The sequence below is a fragment of the Lichenostomus cassidix genome, unplaced genomic scaffold, assembly GCF_008360975.1.
Source record: "Lichenostomus cassidix isolate B80296 unplaced genomic scaffold, HeHo_3.0 HiC_scaffold_40, whole genome shotgun sequence".
Lineage (NCBI taxonomy): Eukaryota > Metazoa > Chordata > Aves > Passeriformes > Meliphagidae > Lichenostomus > Lichenostomus cassidix.
Window position 1 is genome coordinate 1165052 of NW_028147459.1, and position 19953 is coordinate 1185004.

General features: G+C 55.3%; 1 protein-coding gene and 1 long non-coding RNA gene across 7 annotated transcripts; one reads left to right on the forward strand and one right to left on the reverse strand.

Annotated features, from left to right (window-relative positions):
• Window positions 1–105: 105 nt before the first annotated feature.
• On the forward strand, window positions 106–939 carry LOC146422448 (uncharacterized). 3 transcript variants are annotated; one of them, XR_014848170.1, is made up of 3 exons: window positions 106–172; window positions 521–585; window positions 854–939. It is a non-coding gene; the product is annotated as an uncharacterized LOC146422448 (long non-coding RNA). The 3 variants fall into 3 exon arrangements; XR_014848171.1 differs by lacking the exon at window positions 106–172 and adding an exon at window positions 305–339 and having other exon boundaries at window positions 456–585; XR_014848172.1 differs by lacking the exon at window positions 106–172 and adding an exon at window positions 306–350 and having other exon boundaries at window positions 456–585.
• Window positions 504–19952, reverse strand: MUS81 (MUS81 structure-specific endonuclease subunit). Of its 4 annotated transcripts, XM_085046451.1 has the most exons (17): window positions 19792–19952; window positions 18460–18583; window positions 17423–17490; window positions 17225–17293; window positions 17049–17120; window positions 16581–16642; window positions 15268–15381; window positions 13931–14011; window positions 12554–12666; window positions 12081–12181; window positions 10862–10978; window positions 8901–8996; window positions 6360–6479; window positions 3277–3380; window positions 1970–2047; window positions 854–937; window positions 504–585 (listed from the first exon to the last, which is right to left on the reverse strand). In XM_085046451.1, the coding sequence occupies exons 1-16, from the start codon at window positions 19909–19911 to the stop codon at window positions 871–873; spliced, it is 1506 nt and encodes a 501-aa protein (XP_084902577.1). In that variant the 5' UTR covers window positions 19912–19952; the 3' UTR covers window positions 504–585; window positions 854–870. The 4 variants fall into 4 exon arrangements, with proteins under 4 accessions (XP_084902577.1, XP_084902576.1, XP_084902578.1 ...); XM_085046450.1 differs by lacking the exon at window positions 504–585 and having other exon boundaries at window positions 802–937; XM_085046452.1 differs by lacking the exons at window positions 504–585; window positions 6360–6479 and having other exon boundaries at window positions 802–937.
• Between the last annotated feature and the right edge of the window lies 1 nt (window position 19953).

Below are 19953 nucleotides of genomic sequence, written 5' to 3' on the forward strand. Positions count from 1 at the left end.
AATGAGGAGACAATAGGGTGACAATGCGGTGACAACAGGGTGACAAAGGGGCGACAATGGGGTGACAATAGGGCGACAATGGGGTGAAAATAGGGCGACAATAGGGTGACAACGAGGATGACAATAGGGTGACAATGAGGTGACAAAGAGCTGACAATGGGGTGACAATAGGGTGACAATGAGATGACAGTAGTGTGACAATGAGGAGACAATAGGGCGACAATAGGGTGACAATGGGGTGACAATAGGGCGACAATGGGGTGACAAGGAGATGACAATGGGGTGACAATGGGGATGACAGTGGGGGTGACAAAGAGCTGACAATGGGGTGACAGTAGGGTGACAATGAGGTGACAATGGGGGGGATGGCGATGATAGGGTGACAATAAGCTGACAGTAGTGCGACAATGAGGAGACAATGGGGTGACAATGGGGTGACAATGGGGTGACAGGAGGTGACAACAGGGTGACAATGATGAGACAATAGGGTGACAATGGGGTGACAACAGGGTGACAGGAGGTGACAACAGGGTGACAATGATGAGACAATAGGGTGACAATGGGGTGACAGGAGGTGACAATATGGTGACAATGATGAGACAATAGGGTGACAATGGGATGACAAGTTGACAATAGGGTGACAATGGGATGACAAACAGTTGACAATAGGGTGACAATGAGCTGACAGTACTGTGGCAATGGGGTGACAATAGGGTGACAACGAGGAGCCAATAGGGTGACAATGGGATGACGAGTTGACAATAGGGTGACAATGAGGTGACAATGATGTGACAATGAGCTGACAGTAGTGTGACAATGGGGTGACAGGAGGTGACAATGGGGTGACAATGAGGTGACAACAGTGTCCCCTCAGGCCAGCGGCCCGGAGGTCCCATAGAGCTGCACCAGGGAGCGGCTGAGGGCGGGGCCGAGGCTCCTGGGGGGAGGGGAGAGGGTGAGACCCCAAAACTGGGGGGGACCCGAAATTGGGGTCTTAGGGGGTTCAGGGATTTTGGGGTCCCGACGGGATTTTGGGTGATTTCCCAGGATTTTGGGGTCTCAGGGATTTTGGGGTGATTTCCTGGGATTTTGGGGTCTCAGAGGACTTTGGGGTCTCAGGGGATTTTGGGGTGATTCCCTGGGATTTTGGGGTCTCAGGGAATTTCGGGGTCTCAGGAGATTTTGGGGTGATTCCCCAGGATTTTGGGGTCTCAGGGGATTTTGGGGTCTTAGGGATTTTGGGGTGACTTCCCGAGATTTTGAGGTCTCAGGGATTTTGGGGTGATTTCCTGGGATTTTGGGGTCCCAATAGCATTTTGGGGGAATTCCTGGGATTTTGGGGTCTCATGGATTTTGCAGTGACTCCCCAGGATTTTGGGGTGATTTCCTGGGATTTTGGGGTCTCAGGGATTTGGGGTCTCAGGGATTTTGGGGTGATTTCCTGGGATTTTGGGGTCTCAGGGATTTTGGGGTCCCAATGGAATTTTGGGGTGATTCCCCAGGATTTTGGGGTGATTTCCCAGGATTTTGGGGTCTCAGGGATTTTGGGTGAATTCCTGGGATTTTGGGGTGATTTCCCGGGATTTTGGGGTCTCAGGGATTTTGGGGTCTCAGGGATTTTGGGGTGATTTCCTGGGATTTTGGGGTCTGAGGACTTTGGGGTCTCAGGGGATTTTGGGGTGATTCCCCAGGATTTTGGGGTGATTTCCTGGGATTTTGGGGTCTCAGGGATTTTGTGGTGAATCCCGGGAATTTTGGGTTGATTTCCCGGGATTTTGGGGTCTCAGAGGACTTTGGGGTGATTTCCTGGGATTTTGGGGTCGGAGGGATTTTGGGGTCTCAGAGGATTTTGGGGTGATTTCCTGGAATTTTGGGGTCTCAGGGATTTTGCAGTGACTCCCCAGGATTTTGGGGTCTCAGGGATTTGGGGTCTCAGGGATTTTGGGGTCTCAGGGATTTGGGGTCTCACCTCTGGCCGCAGCGCAGAGCACTGAGCTTCTCTCGGCACTTTTGGGGGTCCTGGGGGGGCTTGAGAGCAGCCAGGAGGCTGTGGGGGGAGGAGAGAGCTCAGGGGAGACCCCAAAACCCCAAAACCCCAAAACCTCAGAGACCCCAGAATCCCAGAAACCCTAAAATCCCAGAGATCCCAAAACCCCAGAGATCCCAAATCTCAGAGACCCCAAAACCTCAAAATCCCAAACCTCAGAGACCCCAAAACCTCAGAGACCCTAAAACCTCAGAGACCCCAAAATTTCGGAGACTCCAAAACCCCAGAGACCCTAAAACCTCAAAATCCCAAACCTCAGAGACCCTAAAACCTCAGAGATCCCAAACCTCAGAGACCCTAAAACCTCAGAGACCCCAAAACCTCAGAGACCCCAAAATTCCAGAGACCCCAAAACCACCCCACAAATCTCCCCCAGGAACCCCAAAATCCCCCAAACACCTCCGAATTATGCCCAAAATTCCCCCCCCAGGACCCTTAAATCACCCCCAGGACCCCCCAAAATTCCCCAAATTCCCCCCAAATCACCCCCAGGACCCCCCAGAATTCTCCAAATTCCCCCAAATCACCCCCAGGATCCCCCAAAATTCTCCAAATTCGCCCCAAATCACCCCAGGACCCCCAAGTTCCCCCAGAACTGCCCCAAACACCTCCAAATTCCCCAAAACCCCTGGGCCCTTCAAAATTCTCCAAATTCCCCCAAAATCTCCGGGACCCCCAAAATTCTCCAAATTCCCCCAAACACCCCCAAATCACCCCCAGGACCCCCAAAATTCTCCACATTCCCCCAAATCCCCCAGGACTCCCCCAAAATTCCCCCAAATCACCCCCAGGACCCCCAAAATCCCCGGACCCCCCAAAACTCTCAAGTCACCTCAGGACCCCCTAAAATTCCCAAATTCCTCCCAAATCACCCCGGGACCACCCAAAATTCCCCAAACACCTCCAGGAACCTCAAAATTCCCCCAAAATCCCCCTGGGACCCCCAAATTCTCCAAATTCCCCCAAAATCCCCCTGGGACCCCCAAAATTCTCCAAAATTCCCCCAAATTCCCCCAAAATCTCCCTGGGACCCCCAAAATTCCCCCAAACACCCCCAAATCCCCCAGGACCCCCAAAATTTCCCCAAATTGCCCCAAACACCCCCAAGACCCCCAAAATCCCCCAAGTTCTCCCTAAACCCTCAGGACTCCCCAAAATTCCCCCAAATCACCCCCAGGACCCCCAAAATCCCCCCAGGACCCCCCAAAATCCCCCTGGGACCCCCAGACCTGGCGGGGGTGGGGAAGAGGCTGAGCACAGCTGCAGCTTTGCCCCCACTGAGCCCCCCGAGCTGTAGGAGCTGCCGGGCGAAGAGAGAGCCAACCGTCAGGGTCTGGGGAAAAAGGGGTTAAAAATATCCATAAAATATCCATAAAATAGCCATAAAAACCCAAAATGTCCACAAAACCCCAAAATATCCCCAGAACAGAGAGCCAACCATCAGGGTCTGGGGAAAAAGGGGTTAAAAATATCCAGGAAATATCCATAAAAAACCCTAAATGTCCATAAAATGTCCATAAAAACCCAAAATATCCCCAGAACAGAGAGCCAACCATCAGGGTCTGGGGAAAAAGGGGTTAAAAATATCCAGAAAATATCCATAAAAACCCTAAATGTCCATAAAAATCCGAAATGTCCATAAAAACCCCAAAATATTCCCAAAACAGCGAGCCAACCGTCAGGGTCTGGGGAAAAAGGGGTTAAAAATGTCCATAAAATATCCATAAAAACCCCAAAATGTCCATTAAATATCCAGAAAATATCCATAAAAACCCAAAATATTCCCAGAACAGAGAGCCAACCGTCAGGGTCTGGGGAAAAAGGGGTTAAAAATATCCAGAAAATATCCATAAAATATCCATAAAAACCCAAAATGTCCATAAAAACCCCAAAATATCCATAAAAACCCAAAATGTCCATAAAAACCCAAAATATCCACTAAAAATATTGATAAAAATAGCCATTAAAACCCCAAAATAGCCATAAAAACCCAAAATATCCTCTCAGAACAGAGCCCACGGTGAGGGTCTGGGGGGAAAAAATGGGGTTAGGGACCCCAAAATAGCCATAAACCCCCAAAATATCCATTAAAAATATCCATAAAAATAGGTATAAGAACCCAAAATGTCCATAAAAACCCAAAATGTCCATAAAAACCCAAAAATGTCCCCAGAACAGAGAGCCAACCGTCAGGGTCTGGGGAAAAAGGGGTTAAAAATATCCAGAAAATATCCATAAAAATCCTAAATGTCCATAAAATAGCCACAAAAACCCAAAATGTCCATAAAAACCCAAAAATGTCCCCAGAACAGAGAGCCAACCGTCAGGGTCTGGGGAAAAAGGGGTTAAAAATGTCCAGAAAATATCCATAAAAACCCCAAAATATCCATAAAAACCCAAAATATCCACTAAAAATATCGATAAAAATAGCCATTAAAACCCCAAAATAGCCATAAACCTCCAAAATATCCATTAAAAATATCCATAAAAATAGGTATAAGAACCCAAAATGTCCATAAAAATCCAAAATATCCATAAAAACCCAAAATATCCCCAGAACAGAGAGCCAACCATCAGGGTCTGGGGAAAAAGGGGTTAAAAATATCCAGAAAATATCCATAAAAACCCAAAATGTCCATAAAAACCCCAAAATATCCCCAGAACAGAGAGCCCACCGTGAGGGTCTGGGGAAAAAGGGGTTAGAAATATCCAGAAAATATCCAGAAAAACCCAAAATGTCCATAAAAACCCAAAATATCCATAAAAATCCAAAATGTCCATAAAAACCCCAAAATATCCCCAGAACAGAGAGCCCATGGTGAGAGTCTGGGGAAAAAGGGGTTAAAAATATCCAGAAAATATCCATAAAAACCCAAAATATCCATAAAAACCCAAAATATCCACTAAAAATATCGATAAAAATAGCCATTAAAACCCCAAAATAGCCATAAACCCCCAAAATATCCATTAAAAATATCCATAAAAATAGGTATAAGAACCCAAAATGTCCATAAAAATCCAAAATGTCCATAAAAACCCAAAATATCCCCAGAACAGAGAGCCAACTGTCAGGGTCTGGGGGAAAAGGGGTTAAAAATATCCATAAAATATCCATAAAAACCCAAAATATCCATAAAAATCCAAAATGTCCATAAAAACCCAAAAATATCCCCAGAACAGAGAGCCAACCGTCAGGGTCTGGGGAAAAAGGGGTTAAAAATATCCAGAAAATATCCATAAAAACCCAAAATGTCCACAAAATATCCATAAAAACCCAAAATATCCATAAAAACCCCAAACTATCCCCAGAACAGAGAGCCAACTGCGAGGGTCTGGGGAAAAAGGGGTTAAAAATATCCAGGAAATATCCATAAAAACCCAAAATATCCATAAAAATCCGAAATGTCCATAAAAACCCAAAATGTCCCCAGAACAGCGAGCCAACCGTCAGGGTCTGGGGAAAAAGGGGTTAAAAATATCCAGAAAATATCCAGAAAAACCCTAAATGTCCATAAAATAGCCATAAAAACCCAAAATGTCCATAAAACCCCAAAATATCCATTAAAAATATAGAAAAAAATGGCCATAAAAAATCCGAAATGTCCATAAAAACCCAAAATATCCCCAGAACAGAGAGCTCACGGAGAGGGTCTGAGGCATTTCCAGCCCCCAGCCCCATTTTTTGCCCCATTTTAGTGCCATTTTTTGCCCCCAGCCCCATTTTTAGCCCCATTTATTACCCCCAACCCCATTTTTTCCCCTCCAGCCCCATTTTTCCCCCCATTTCCCCCCATTTTCAGCCCCCCAGTCCCATTTCAAGCCCCATTTTTCCCCCCAGCCCCATTTTTAGCCCCATTTTCAGCCTCCCCTCATTTCCCCCATTTTCAGCCCCCAGCCCCATTCCCAGCCCCATTTTAGCCCCCAGCCCCATTTTCCCCATTTCTAGCCCCCCAGCCCCATTTCCAGCCCCATTTCCAACCCCAGCCCCATTTTATTCCCCCAGCCCCATTTTTTCCCCCATTTTCAGCCCCCAGCCCCATTCCCAGCCCCATTTTTAGTCCCCAGCCCTTTTCCCCACATTTTCAGCCCCAGCCCCATTTTATCCCCAACCCCATTTCCAGCCCCATTTTATTGCCCCAAGCCCATTTTTCCCCCATTTCCAGCCCCCAACCCCATTTTCCCCCATTTCTAGCCCCCAGCCCCATTTTCAGCCCCCAACCCCATTTGTTCCCCCCAGCCCCATTTCCATTTGAAGCCCCCAGCCCTATTTTTTCCCCCCCCAGCCCCATTTTCCCCCCATTTCCAGCCCCACCTGGCTCTTGCCCCCCAGCTCCTGCAGCCTGGGGAAGGGCAGCAGCCTCGGGGGGCTCCCGGGGGGCTCTGGGGGTCCTCGGGGTGTCACAGCTCCCTGCCAGGCCCTCAGCAGCCTGTCCTGGCCAGGGAGGACATCGGGGGGGGTCAGGGGGACACCTTGGGGACACCCTGATGTCCCCAAAACCCCCCCTGAGTCCCCCCAGCTCCTCCCCAAAATCCTCCCCAAATATTCCCAGTTTGTAGCTCCCAAAAAAACCCCAAAATCTCCCCATTTTCCCCCAAAATTCCCCCTTTTCACCCCCAATTTTCCACCCCAAAATCCCCCCATTTTCCCTCAAAATCTCCCCAAAATCTCCCCTTTTACCCCCCAAATCTGCCCCAAATATTCCCTTTGTAGCCAAAAACCCCAAAATCTCCCGTTTTCCCCAAAATTCCCCACCCCCAATTTTCCACCCCAAAATCTCCCCATTTTCCCTCAAAATCTCCCCCAAAATCCTCCCAAAATTCCCCTTTTCCCCAAAATCTGCCCCAAATATTCCCACTTTGTAGCTCCCAAAAACCCCAAAATCTCCCGTTTCCCCCAAAATTCCCCAATATTCCTTTCCAAAATCCTCAATTTTCCCTCAAAATCTTCCCCCAAAATTCCCTTTTTTTCCCTTTTCCCCAAAATTCCCCTTTTCACCCCGAATTTTCCTCCCCAAAATTTCCCCATTTCCCCCAAAATTTCCCCAAATATTCCTCCCCAAAATTCCCCTTGCAGCCACTCCTGTCACCCCCTAAATCCCCCTTTTTCCCCCAAAAATCCTCCAAAATTCCCCCTTTTCACCCCAATTTTCCACAAAAATCTCCCTTTTCCCCCAAAATCTCCCCATTTTTCCCCAAAATCCTCCAAAAATCTCCCCTTTCCCCCAAATCTGCCCCAAATATTCCCACTTTGCAGCTCCCAAAACCCCCAAAATCTCCCATTTTCCCCAAAATCCTCCCAAAATTCCCCCTTTTCACCCCAATTTTCCACCCCAAAATCTCCCTTTTTCTCCAAAATCTTCCCATTTTCCCCAAATCTCCCCCAAAATCTCCCCTTTTCCCCCAAATCTGCCCCAAATATTCCCACTTTGTAGCTCCCAAAACCCCAAATCTCCCCGTTTTCCCCCAAAATTCCCCTTTTCACCCCATTTTCCACCCCAAATTCCCCATTTTCCCTCAAATCTCCCCCAAAATCCTCCCAAAATTCCCCTTTCCCCCCAAATCTGCCCCAAATATTCCCACTTTGTAGCTCCAAAAACCCCAAAATCTCCCCATTTTCCCCAAAAATCCTCCCAAAATTCCCCTTTTCCCCCAATTTTCCATCCCAAATCTCCTTTTTCCCCAAATTCTCCTTTTCCCCCAAAACTCCCCTTATTCAACCCCAATTTTCCTCCCCAAAATCCCCTTTTTTTTCCCCAAAATTTCCCTTTTCCCCCAAAATTCCCCTTTTTCAACCCCCAAATTTTCCACCCCAAATTCCCCTTTTCCCCGGAATTCCCTTTTCACCCCCCAATTTTCCCCCCAAAATCTCCTTTTTCCCCAAAATTCTCCTTTTCAACCCCCAATTTTCCCCCAAAATTCCCATTTTCAACCCCCAAATCCCTCCTTTTTCCCCCAAAATTTCCCTTTTCACCCCCCAGTTTTCCACCCCAAAATCCTCCCATTTTCTCCTCAAAATTCCCCTTTTCCCACAAATTCCCCCTCTCCCCCAATCCTCTTTCCCCAAAAATTCCCTCTTTTCATCCCCCAATTTTCCACCCCAAATCCCCTAAATTCCCCTTTTCCCCCAAAATTCCCCTTTTCAACCCAAATTTCCACCCCAAAATCCCCTGTTTTCCCCAAAATTCCCCTTTTTCCCCCAAAATTCCCCTTTTCACCCCAATTTTCACCCCAAATCCCCTTTTTCCCCAAAATTCCCCCTTTCCCCCAAAATTCCCCCTTCCCCCAGATTTTCCACCCCAAAATTCCCTTTTTTCCCCCAAATTCCCCTTTCCCCCAAATTCCCTTTTCCCAATTTTTCCCCCAAATCCCCCGCCCCCAAAATTCCCCCTTTCCCCCAAAATTCCCCTTTTCCCCCCCAGATTTTCCACCCCAAATTCCCCCTTTCCCTAAATTCCCTTTTCCAAAATTCCCCTTTTCAACCCAAATTTTCCACCCCAAATTCCCTGTTTTTCAAATTCCCCTTTCCCCCCAAATTCCCCCTTCCCAATTTTTCTCCCCCAAATCCCCCTTTTCCCCAAAATCAAATTCCCCCTTTTAGATTTTCACCCCACCCCTTTTTTCCCCAAAATTCCCCTTTCCCCCAAATTCCCCTTTTCCCAATTTTTCTCCCCAAATCCCCCTTTTTCCCCCAGAATTCCCCTTTTTCCCCCATTTGCCCCCAAAATTCCATTTTTCCCCAAATCCCCCTTTTTCCCCCAAATCCCCACCATATCCCCCCAATTTCACCCCCAAATTCCCCTTTTCCCCAAATTTCCCCTTTTTCCCCCAAATTCCCCCAGTTTTCCCCTCTCACCCCAAATCTCCTCCTCAGCTGCTCCCCCAGGACCCCCAAATACTCTGCTGAGCCTTGGGGGTCTCGAGTTCTCTTCACGAAGAACTTGTCCACCACCTGGGGGGGTTTGGGGGGCTGAGACCCCGAAATCCACCCTGGGAACCCCAAAATATCCCCTGGGAACCCCAAAATATCCCCCAAAACCACCCTGAGAACCCCAAAATCCCCTCTGGGACCACCAAAATCCACCCTGGGAACCCCAAAATATTCCCTGGGAACCCCAAAATATCCCCTGGAAATCCTGAAATCCCCCTGAGATCCCCCAAATATCCCCTGGGACCCCCAAAATATCCTCTGGGAACCCCAAAATCACTCAGAGAACCCCAAAATCCACCCTGGGACCACCAAAATCCACCCTGGGAACCCCAAAATCACCCCTGAGACCCCCGAAATGTCCACTGGGACCCCCAAAATATCCCCTGGGACCCCCAAAACCACCCTGAGAACCCCAAAATACCCCCTGGGACCTCCAAAAGCACCCCTGGGAGCCCCAGAATATCTTCTGGGACCCCCAAAGCCACACAGAGAACCCCGAAACCACCCTGGGACCCCCAAAACCACCCCGAGACCTCTGAAATCCCCCCAGGGACCCCCAAAAAACAACCCTGGGAGCCCCAAAATATCCCCTGGGACCCCCAAAGCCACCCCAAGAACCTCCAAAACCACCCTGAGACCCCCAAAACCACCTCGAGACCCCAAAATCCCCCCTGGGACCCCCAAAAAAAACCCCTGGGACCCCCAAAATATCCCCTGGGACCCCCAGAATCCCCCCTGGGACCCCCAAAACCACTCTGGGAACCTCGAAAAACACCTCAGGAACCCCAAAATCCCCCCTGGGAACCCCAAAACCACCCCTGAGACCCCTGAAATGTCCACTGGGACCCCCAAAATCCTCTATGGAACCCCCAAAACCAAGCTGGGAACCCCAAAACCATCCCTGGGAGCCCCGAAGTCCTCTATGGAGCCCCAAAACCACCCCAAGAGTCCCCAAAACCACCCCTGAGACCCCCAGATTAATTTGGGGAGGGGTCTCAGTGTCCCAGGTCAATTTGGGGAGGGGTCTCAGTACCTGGGTGTTAATTTGGAGAGGGGTCTGGGTTAATTTGAGGAGAGGTCTCAGTGCCCCACATTAATTTGGGGAGGGGTCTCAGTTAATTTGGGGAGCATCTCAGGTTAATTTGGGGAGGGGTCTCAGGGGTCTCAGTTAATTTGGGGAGGGGTCTGGGTTAATTTGGGGAGGAGTCTGGGTTAATTTGGGGAGGGGTCTCAGTCAATTTGGGGAGGGATCTCAGTACCTGGGTGTTAATTTGGGGAAGGGTCTCAGGTAATTTGAGGAGGGGTCTCAGTGTCTCAGGTAATTTGGGGAGGGGTCTCAGTACCTGTGTATTAATTTGGGGAGGGGTCTCAGGGGTCTCAGTTAATTTGGGGAGGGGTTAATTTGAGGAGGGGTCTGGGTTAATTTGGGGAGGGGTCTCAGGTAATTTGGGGAGGGGTCTCAGTTATTTGGGGAGGGTCTCGCGGGAGTTAATTTGGGGAGGGGTCTGGGTTAATTTGGGGAGGGGTCTCAGTGCCCCACATTAATTTGGGGAGGGGTCTCAGTCAATTTGGGGAGGGGTTAATTTGAGGAGGGGTCTGGGTTAATTTGGGGAGGGGTCTCAGGTAATTTGGGGAGGGGTCTCAGTACCTGTGTATTAATTTGAGGAGGGGTCTCCCATACCTGGGTGTTAATTTGAGGAGGGGTCTGGGTTAATTTGAGGAGGGGTCTCAGTACCTGTGTATTAATTTGGGGAGGGGTCTCCCATACCTGGGTGTTAATTTGGGGAGGGGTCTCAGGGGTCTCAGTCAATTTGGGGAGGGGTCTCAGTACCTGTGTATTAATTTGGGGAAGGGTCTCAGGTAATTTGAGGAGGGGTCTCCCATACCTGAGTGTTTGCCGCCGCCTGGCGCAGGCTGGGCAGGGGGAGGGGCAGCACCTCCCCCACCCCAGGATCCTCCAGCAGGTAAACTGGGCAGGGCAGGCCGGAGCGCAGCAGCCGGAACTGGGGACATTAATGGGGACATTGGGGACATTGGGGATGTTGGGGATATTGGGGACATTGGGGACAGTGGGGACATTGGGGACAGTTGGGGATATTGGGGACAGTGGGGACATTGGGTAAACTGGGCAGGGCAGGCCGGAGCGCAGCAGCCGGAACTGGGGACATTGGGGACATTAATGGGGACATTGGGGACATTGGGTGAACTGGGCAGGGCAGGCCGGAGCGGAGCAGCCGGAACTGGGGACAGGGGGGACATTGGGGACATTGGGGACAGAGGGGACACTGGGGACATTGGGGACAGTGGGGACATTGGGGATATTGAGGGGACATTGGGGACATTGGGGATATTGGGTAAACTGGGCAGGGCAGGCCGGAGCGGAGCAGCCGGAACTGGGGACATTGGGGACAGTTGGGGACAGTTGGGGACATTATTGGGAACATTGGGGATATTGGGGACATTGGGGACAGAGGGGATGTTGGGGATAGAAGGGACATTGGGGACAGTGGGGGACATTAGGGATGTTGGGGACACTGCAGATATTGGGGACAGTAGGGACAGAGGGGACATTGGGGACAGTTGGGGACATTACTGGGAACATTGGGGATATTGGGTAAACTGGGCAGGGCAGGCCGGAGCGGAGCAGCCGGAACTGGGGACAGGGGGGACAGTTGGGGATGTTGAGGGGACATTGGGGACAGTTGAGGACATTATTGGGAACATTGGGGACAGTGAGGACACTGGGGATATTGGGTAAACTGGGCAGGGCAGGCCGGAGCGGAGAAGGCGGAACTGGGGACATTGGGGACATTTGGGGACATTGGGGACAGTGAGGACATTGGGGACGTTGGGGACAGTGGGGACAACCCAGTCACAGCCCGTATCCACCAGTCCCTCCCAGTCCTCCCCAGTCCCCTCCCAGTTTGTCCCAGTTGCCATCTTGTCCTTTCAAGTCCCATCCCAGTCCATCCCAGTTCCATCCCAGTCCCTCCCAATCCCCTCCCAGTCCATCCCAGTGCATCCCAGTTCCCTCCCAGTCCCTCCCAGTCTCTCCCAATCCCCTCCCAGTCTCTCCCAGTCCCTCCCAGTCCATCCCAGTCCCACCTTCTGCTCCCGGTATCTCCCGTCCCTCAGGCTGTTCCCCAAATCTGCTGCTGATTTTCTCTCCACGATCACATCCAACACCAGCTCCCGGGGGGCGTGGCCTGGGGGGCGTGGTCAGGGCTGGTCACACCCACCCGGAGCCCCGCCCACCCGGAGCCCCGCCCACTGAGCCACACCCTTTGCTAATGGGTGTGTCAATCACCCTGGCCACGCCCACCACCCCACAGGGTGTGCTCAGCACCTGGCCACGCCCACAATCCATAGCCACGCCCATTCACAATGGCCACGCCCACATGTGATAATATACATGCTGGTGGGTGTGGTCAGCACTGCCCCGCCCCCTTCCATAACCACGCCCCCTTTCCAAAGCCACACCCCTTCCCGTAGTCCCACTCCTTTCCATGGCCACGCCCCTTTCCAGGACCACGCCCCTTTCCATCGCCCCGCCCACCGCCCCGTCTAGCCACGCCCACCTGGGGGCGGGGCCTTCTCCCGGGCCACCCACAGGAAGTCCCCGACGTGGAGTCGCCGCAGCAGGACGGGAACGCCGAGAGCGCGGAGCAGCGCGGGGACACCGCCACCGGGGCTGGGGACAGCAGGGACATCAGGGGACATCAGGGGACACAGGGACATCAACAGGGGACATGGAGGGGATAGGGACACCGCCACCGGGGCTGGGGACAGCAGGGACATCAGCAGGGGACAGCAGGGACATCAGGGGACATGGAGGGGATGGGGACACCGCCGCCGGGGCTGGGGACAGCAGGGACATCATCAGGGGACATAGGGACATGGGGGACATCGGGGACATGGAGGGGATGGGGACACCGCCACCGGGGCTGGGGACAGCAGCAGGGACATCAGGGACACTGGGGACATCAGGGACATCGGGGACATCAGGGGACATGGAGAGTATAGGGACACCACCGCCAGGGCTGGGGACAGCAGTGGGGACATCAGGGACATCGGGGACATCAGGGGACATCGAGGACATGGAGAGTATAGGGACACCGCCGCCGGGGCTGGGGACATCATCAGGGGACATCAGGGTCATCGGGGGACACAGGGACATGGTGGGGACATCAGGGACATCGGGGACATCGTGGGACATGGTGGGGGACATCAGGGGACACATCATGGGGATGGGGACATTGGGGACATCAGGGGACATATCATGGGGTATAGGGACACAAAATGGGGGGCACAGGGACATCGGGGACATGTCATGGTGGGGACATGGGGGGACATGTCATGGGGAGACAGGGACATGGGAGACGTGGGGACATTGGGGACATCGGGGGACATCAGGGGACACATCATGGGGATGGGGACACGGAGGGAACAGGGACATGTCATGGGAAGGACATCGGGGGACATGAGGGTGATATGGGGACATGGCACGGTGGGACAGGGGGACATCAGGACATGTCATGGGGGACAGGGACATTGGGGGACATGGGGGACAGTGGGGGACACGTCACAGAGGGTGGGGACATGGGGACTTGGAGGGACATTGGGGTGACACGTCCTGGAGGGTGGTGACATGGGGACATGGGGACTTGGAGGGACATCGGGGTGACATTGGGGTGACATTGAGGGACATGTGAGACCATGGGGGACACGTCACAGAGGGTGGGGACATGGGGACTTGGAGGGACATTGGGGTGACATTGAGGTGACACGTCCTGGAGGGTGGTGACATGGGGACACGGAGGGACATCGGGGTGACATTGGGGTGACATTGAGGTGACACATCCTGGAGGGTGGCGACACGGGGACACGGAGTGACACGGAAACACGGAGGACAGGGCTGTGCCGGGGCTGGTGACAAGGACAGAGGGGACAGCCACCCGTTGGCCTCGGTGACATCGGCGCACAGGACGATGTCAAACTCTCCTGGCCGCAGCTCAAACTCCTCCTTGGGGTCACACCTGGGGGGACACTAATGTCACCCTCAGGGGACACCAAAGGTGGCTGTGACCTCCCCAGGGTGTCCCTGAACCTCCCAGGGTGTCCCCAAAGCACCCAAAGTGTCCCCAAAGCACCCAAAGTGTCCCCAAAGTGTCCCCAAACCCCCCAAAGTGTCCCCAGACCCCAAAAGTGTCCCCAAACCCCCCAAAGTGCCCCCAAAGTGTCCCTGATGCCCCCAAAGTGTCCCCAAAATGTCCCCAAAGTGTCCCCACACCCCTCAAAGTGTCCCCAAAGTGTCCCCAAAGTGTCCCCAAAGCCCCCCAAAGTGTCCTCAAAGCCCCCAGAGTGTCCCCAAAGCCCCCAAAGTGTCCCCAAACCCACCCAAAGTGTCCCCAAACCCCCAAAGTGTCCCCAAATTGTCCCCAATGTCCCCAAAGTGTCCCCAAATGTCCCCAAATTGTCCCCAAAGTGTCCCCAATGTCCCCAAAGTGTCCCCAAAGTGTCCCCAAAGTGTCCCAAATTATCCCCAAAGTGTCCCCAAAGTGTCCCCAAAGTCCCAAATATCCCCAAAGTGTCCCCAATATCCCCAAAGTGTCCCCAAAGTGTCCCTGATGCCCCAAGTCCCCAGACCCCAAAGTGTCCCCAAATTCCAAACTGTCCCCAAACCGTCCCCAAAGTGTCCCCAAAGTGTCCCCAAATGTCCCTAATGTCCCCAAACTGTCCCCAAATGTCCCCAAAGTGTCCCCAAAGTGTCCCCAAAGTGTCCTCAAAGTGTCCCCAAAGTGTCCCAAAGTGTCCCAAAGTGTCCCCAAAGTGTCCCCAAACCCCCAAAGTGTCCCCAAAGTGCCCCAAAGTGTCCCAAATCCCCAAAGTGTCCCCAGAGTGTCCTCAAACCCCCAAAGTGTCCCAAACCCCCAAAGTGTCCCCAAACCCCCAAAAGTGTCCCCAAACCCACCCAAAGTTTCTCCAAAGTGTCCCTGATCCCCGCAAAGTGTCCCCAAAGTGTCCTCAAAGTGTCCCCAAAGTGTCCCCAAACCCCCCAGAGTGTCCCCAAAGCCCCCAAAGTGTCCCCAAAGTGTCCCCAAAGCCCCCAAAGTGTCCCCAAACCCCCAAAAGTGTCCCCAAACCCACCCAAAGTTTCCCCAAAGTGTCCCTGATCCCCACAAAGTGTCCCCAAAGTGTCCCCAAAGTGTCCCCAAACCCCCCAAAGTGTCCTCAAACCCCCCAAAGTGTCCCCAAACCCCCCCAAAACGTCCCCAAAGTCCCCAGAACGCACGGCGGGGGGGAGGGGGCGCAGTTCTCGTCCTGCTCCGCCAGAGGGCGCTCGGGGCACACCTGGCCAGGGGGCGTGGCCTCAACCAGGCTCCGCCCCCTCGGGGTCAGCGAGTACCTGGGGGGGGAGGGGGGAGTGAATGGGGGAGACCTGGGGGGGTTTGGGGGGTCCCAGGGGGGTGCTGGGAGGTCTGGGGTGGGGCTGGGGTCATTCTGGGGGATCTCAGGGGGTGTCCCAGGTGAGTCTGGGGGTTCCCAGGGGTGTTCCCAGGTGAGTCTGGGGGCTCTGGGATGGGTCACTGGGGCTTCCAGGGGGGTCTCAGGTGAGTCTGGAGGTTCCCAGGTGTGTCTGGGGGTTCCCAGGGGTGTTCCCAGGTGGGTCTGGGGGCTCTGGGATTGGTCATAGGAGTTCCCAGGGGGGTCTCAGATGAGCCTGGGTTTTCTGAAAGGGTCCCAGGTGAGTCTAGGAGCTCCCAGAGGGCTCCCAGGTGAGTCTGGGGGTTCCCAGGGGTGTTCCCAGGTGAGTCTGGGGGCTCAGGGATGGGTCACAGGGGCTTCCAGGGGGGTCTCAGGTGAGTCTGGGGATTCCCAAATGAGTCTGGGGGTCCCAGGAGGTTCCCAGGTGAGTTTAGGGGCTCCCAGAGGGCTCCCAGGTGAGTCTGGGGGTCCCAGGGGTGTTCCCAGGTGAGTCTGGAGGCTCTGGTATGGATCATAGGGGCTCCCAGGGGGGTCTCAGGTGAGTCTAGGGGTCCCAGAGGTGTTCCCAGGTGGGTCTGGGGGCTCTGGGATGGGTCATAGGGGCTCCCAGAGGGTTTTCAGGTGAGTCTGGGGATTCCCAAATGAGTCTGGGGGTCCCAGGAGGTTCCCAGGTGAGTTTAGGGGCTCCCAGAGGGCTCCCAGGTGAGTCTGGGGGTCCCAGGGGTGTTCCCAGGTGAGTCTAGGGGCTCTGGGATGGGTCATAGGGGGTCCCAGGTGAGTCTGGGGGCTCCCAGGGCATTCCCAGGTGAGTCTAGGAGCTCCCAGAGGGTTCCCAGGTGAGTCTGGGGGTCCCAGGAGTGTTCCCAGGTGAGTCTGGGGGTTCCCAGGTGAGTCTGGGGGCTCTGGGATGGGTCACGGGGGCTTCCAGGGGGGTCTCAGGTGAGTCTGGGTTTTCTGGAAGGTTCCCAGGTGAGTCTGGGGGTTCCCAGGGCATTCCCAGGTGAGTCTGGGTTTTCTGGAAGGTTCCCAGGTGAGTCTGGGGGTCCCCAGGGGGTTCCCAGGTGAGTCCACCAGGGCATTCCCAGGTGAGTCTGGGGTCCCAGGGGGTCTCAGCCATACCTGGGGGGATCCCTGCCGCTCCTCTGCACGAGGCCTCGGCGCAGCAGAGTCCCCAGAGCCACCTGCAGGGGAGGGGACAGGTGGTGTCACCCTCTGTCACCCCCCTGTCCCCTCGAGGTCACTCCCTGTCCCCTGGGGGGTCCAGTGGTGTCACCCCCCTGTCCCCTTGGGGGTCCTGCTGTCCCCTTAGGAGTCCCACTGAGGTCACCCCCCTGTCCCCTCAGAGGTCCTGCTGAGGTCACCACTGTCCCTTTGGGGGTCCCGGTGAGGTCACCTCCTGTCCCCTCAGGGGTCCCTGTGATGTCACCCCCTGTCCCCTGGGGGGTCCTGTGATGTCACTGCTGTCCCCCGGGGGTCCTGCTGTCCCCGAGGGGGTCCTGGTGAGGTCACCCCTGTCCCCTCGAGGTCACCCCCTGTCCCCTGGGGGGTCCCTGTGATGTCACCGCTGTCCCCTCCCCTGTCACTCACCGGGCTCAGGCTGTGCTCACACAGAGGTTGAGCTTGCTGCAGAAGCTCCGCCTGGGGGAGGGGCTCCGGGCTCTGGGGGCGTGGCTTGGGGTGAGGGGGCGTGGCTTATCGCACAGACCCCTCCCCCATTCCCCTCCCCCCCATTCCCCTCCCCCCCCCATTCCCCTCCCCCTCACCTGGCTCAGGGTCACCAGCAGGGCGTGGCCAGCCGAGCGGGGGAGGGGTCGCGACTTCCGGGGGCGGGGCTGGACGGAGGGGGAGGGGCAGGAATGGGGGCGGGGCCTGCAGGGGGGTGTGGCCTCCTCTGCCCCTCCCCCACACCGGGGGATCAGAGGGGCGTTCCGGGTGGGGGAGGGGCGATGGGTGGGACTCACTGTGGGCGGAGCTGGGGGAGGGGCTGGGCCACGCCCCTCGGGAGGGGGAGTGGGGGGGAGGCCTTGCTCTGCGGGATGCAAATGAGATGCAAATGAGATGCAAATCAGTATGCAAAGCAGCCTCATTAGATTTGCATGGCCCTGGCTCTGCCTACCCCTAGGCCCCGCCCACCACAGGCTCCTCCCACACAAGCCCCGCCCACTGAAGCCACGCCCTTTGTGCTCCACCCATCTTTAGCTCCACCCACATATCACCTCTGCCATGCCCCACCCATTTAAACCCCGCCCACTCCATCGAGGCTGACTCCACCCCCTTAGCCCCGCCCACTCGAGGCCACGCCCACACAGGGTTTATAACTCTGCCTCTTAGCCACGCCCACCCTGCAATGATGACCCCGCCCCTTAGCCCCGCCCACTCGAGCCCCTCTCCACACACAGCATTATAACCTCGCCCTGGCCCCGCCCACCCTTAGCCCCGCCCACATACGGGTGCTGACCCCGCCCCCTGGCCCCGCCCACCTGAGTCCTCACCCACACACAGCATTATAACCCCGCCCTTAGCCCCGCCCACTCTGCAATGCTGACCCCGCCCTCAGCCACGCCCACTCCATGCCCCGCCCACCCTGCAATGCTGACTCCACCCCTTAGCCCCGCCCACCCAAGACCCCCCACACGACATAACCCTGCTCTTAGCCCCGCCCAGCTTGTAATGTTGACCCCACCCCCTAGCCCCGCCCACCCAGCAATGCTGACTCCACCCTTAGCCCCGCCCACCCCCTAGCCCTGCCCACCCAGCAATGCTGACCCCACCCACCCTTAGCCCCGCCCACTCTGCAATGCTGACCCCACCCGTTAGCCCCGCCCACCCAGCCGCTGCTGCCCCCGCCCACCCCCCTAGCCCCGCCCACCGCCGGTGCTGGCCCCGCCCACCCTAGCCCCGCCCACCCAGCAATGCTGACTCCACCCGTTAGCCCCGCCCACCCCTGGCCCCGCCCACCCCGCCGGTGCTGGCCCCGCCCACCCCTAGCCCCGCCCACCCCGGCGGTGCTGGCGCAGCCGTTGGTCGAGGCGGGCGCAGAGGGCGGGGCCAAAGTGCTGCAAGATGGCGGCGGAGCGGCCGGAGCGCAGCGGGAGAGGGAAGAGAGAGAGAGAGCGAAGAGCCTGGGGAAGAGGGAGCCGAAATTGGGACAGGGGATCCCAAAATTGGGACTGAGGGATCCCAAAATTCACCTGGGGATTCCAAAATCTACCTGGGGAACCTAAAATCTACCTGGGGAACCCAAAATCCTGACCAGGGAACCCAAAATCCTGACCAGGGAACCCAAAATCCTGACCAGGGAACCCAAAATCTACCTGGGGAACACAAAATTATCTACCTGGGAACCCAAAATAATCCACTTGGGGAACCTAAAATCTACCTGAGAACCCAAAATCCACCTGGAAAACCCGAAACAATCCACCTGGGGATGCCAAAATTTGGACTGGGGAACCCAAAATTTGGACTGGGGAACCCAAAATGCACCTGGGCGGAGCCAAAATCTACCTGGGGAACCCGAAATCGGCTCTGGAGACCCCTGAGCTCACCTGGGGAACCCAAAATCCACCTAGAGACCCCAAAATCCACCTGGAAACCTGAAATCTACCTGGAGAACCCAAAATAATCCACCTGGGGAACCCAAAATCCACCTGGTTGGGGTCCAAACCCACCTGGGCATACCCAAATCCTGACCAGGGAACCCCAAATCGCCCAGTTCGGTACCTCCAAACCCACCTGGAGACCCCAAAATCCACCTGGGGAACCCAAAATCCACCTGGGGAACCCAAAATCACCCATCTGGAGCCCCCCGAGCTTACCTGAGGAACCCAAAACCCACCTGGGGACCCCAAAATCGCCCAGTTCGGTACCTCCAAACCCACCTGGAGACCCCAAAATCTACCTGGGGAACCCAAAAATCTACCTGGGGAACCCAAAAATCTACCTAGAGACCCCAAAAATCTACCTGGGGAACCCAAAATCCACCTAGAGACCCCAAAATCCACCTGGGGAACCCAAAATCACCCATCTGGAGCCCCCCGAGCTTACCTGAGGAACCCAAAATCCACCTGGGGACCCCAAAATCGCCCAGTTCGGTACCTCCAAACCCACCTGGGGAACCCAAAATCTACCTGGGGACCCCAAATTCACCCACCTGGGGACCCCAGACCCACCCAGAGACCTCAAAATCTACCAGGGGACCCCAAAACCGCCCAGTTCGGTACCTCCAAACCCACCTAGAGACCCCAAAATCCACCTAGAGACCCCCAAATCGGCCCCGGAGCCCCCCGAGCTCCCCTGGGGACCCCCCAAACCCCACCTCCCGCACACCCACCCTCTCGTAGGCGCCCCTCGCCCACGTTCCCCGCGCCTCGTCGCGCCACTGGCGCAGCCAGCGGGCGAACAGCGCGTTGGGCTGAGCGCGGCGGCGGCGGCGGCCTGAGGGAGCGGCCATGATCCAATCTTCCCGCCGCCGCCGGCAGCCGGAACTTCCGGT

Excerpts from the sequence above, each read along its gene's own strand:
- MUS81 (XM_085046451.1), bottom strand. The coding sequence starts at position 19,911 with ATGGCCGCTCCCTCAGGCCGCCGCCGCCGCCGCGCTCAGCCCAACGCG. Across the intron at positions 17,491-18,459 it reads GCTGCGCCAGCACCGCCGGG|AGCAAGGCCTCCCCCCCACT; the intron begins GTGGGCGGGGCT and ends TGCATCCCGCAG. Across the intron at positions 6,480-8,900 it reads AGCTGAGGAGGAGATTTGGG|GACAGGCTGCTGAGGGCCTG; the intron begins GTGAGAGGGGAA and ends CTCCCTGGCCAG.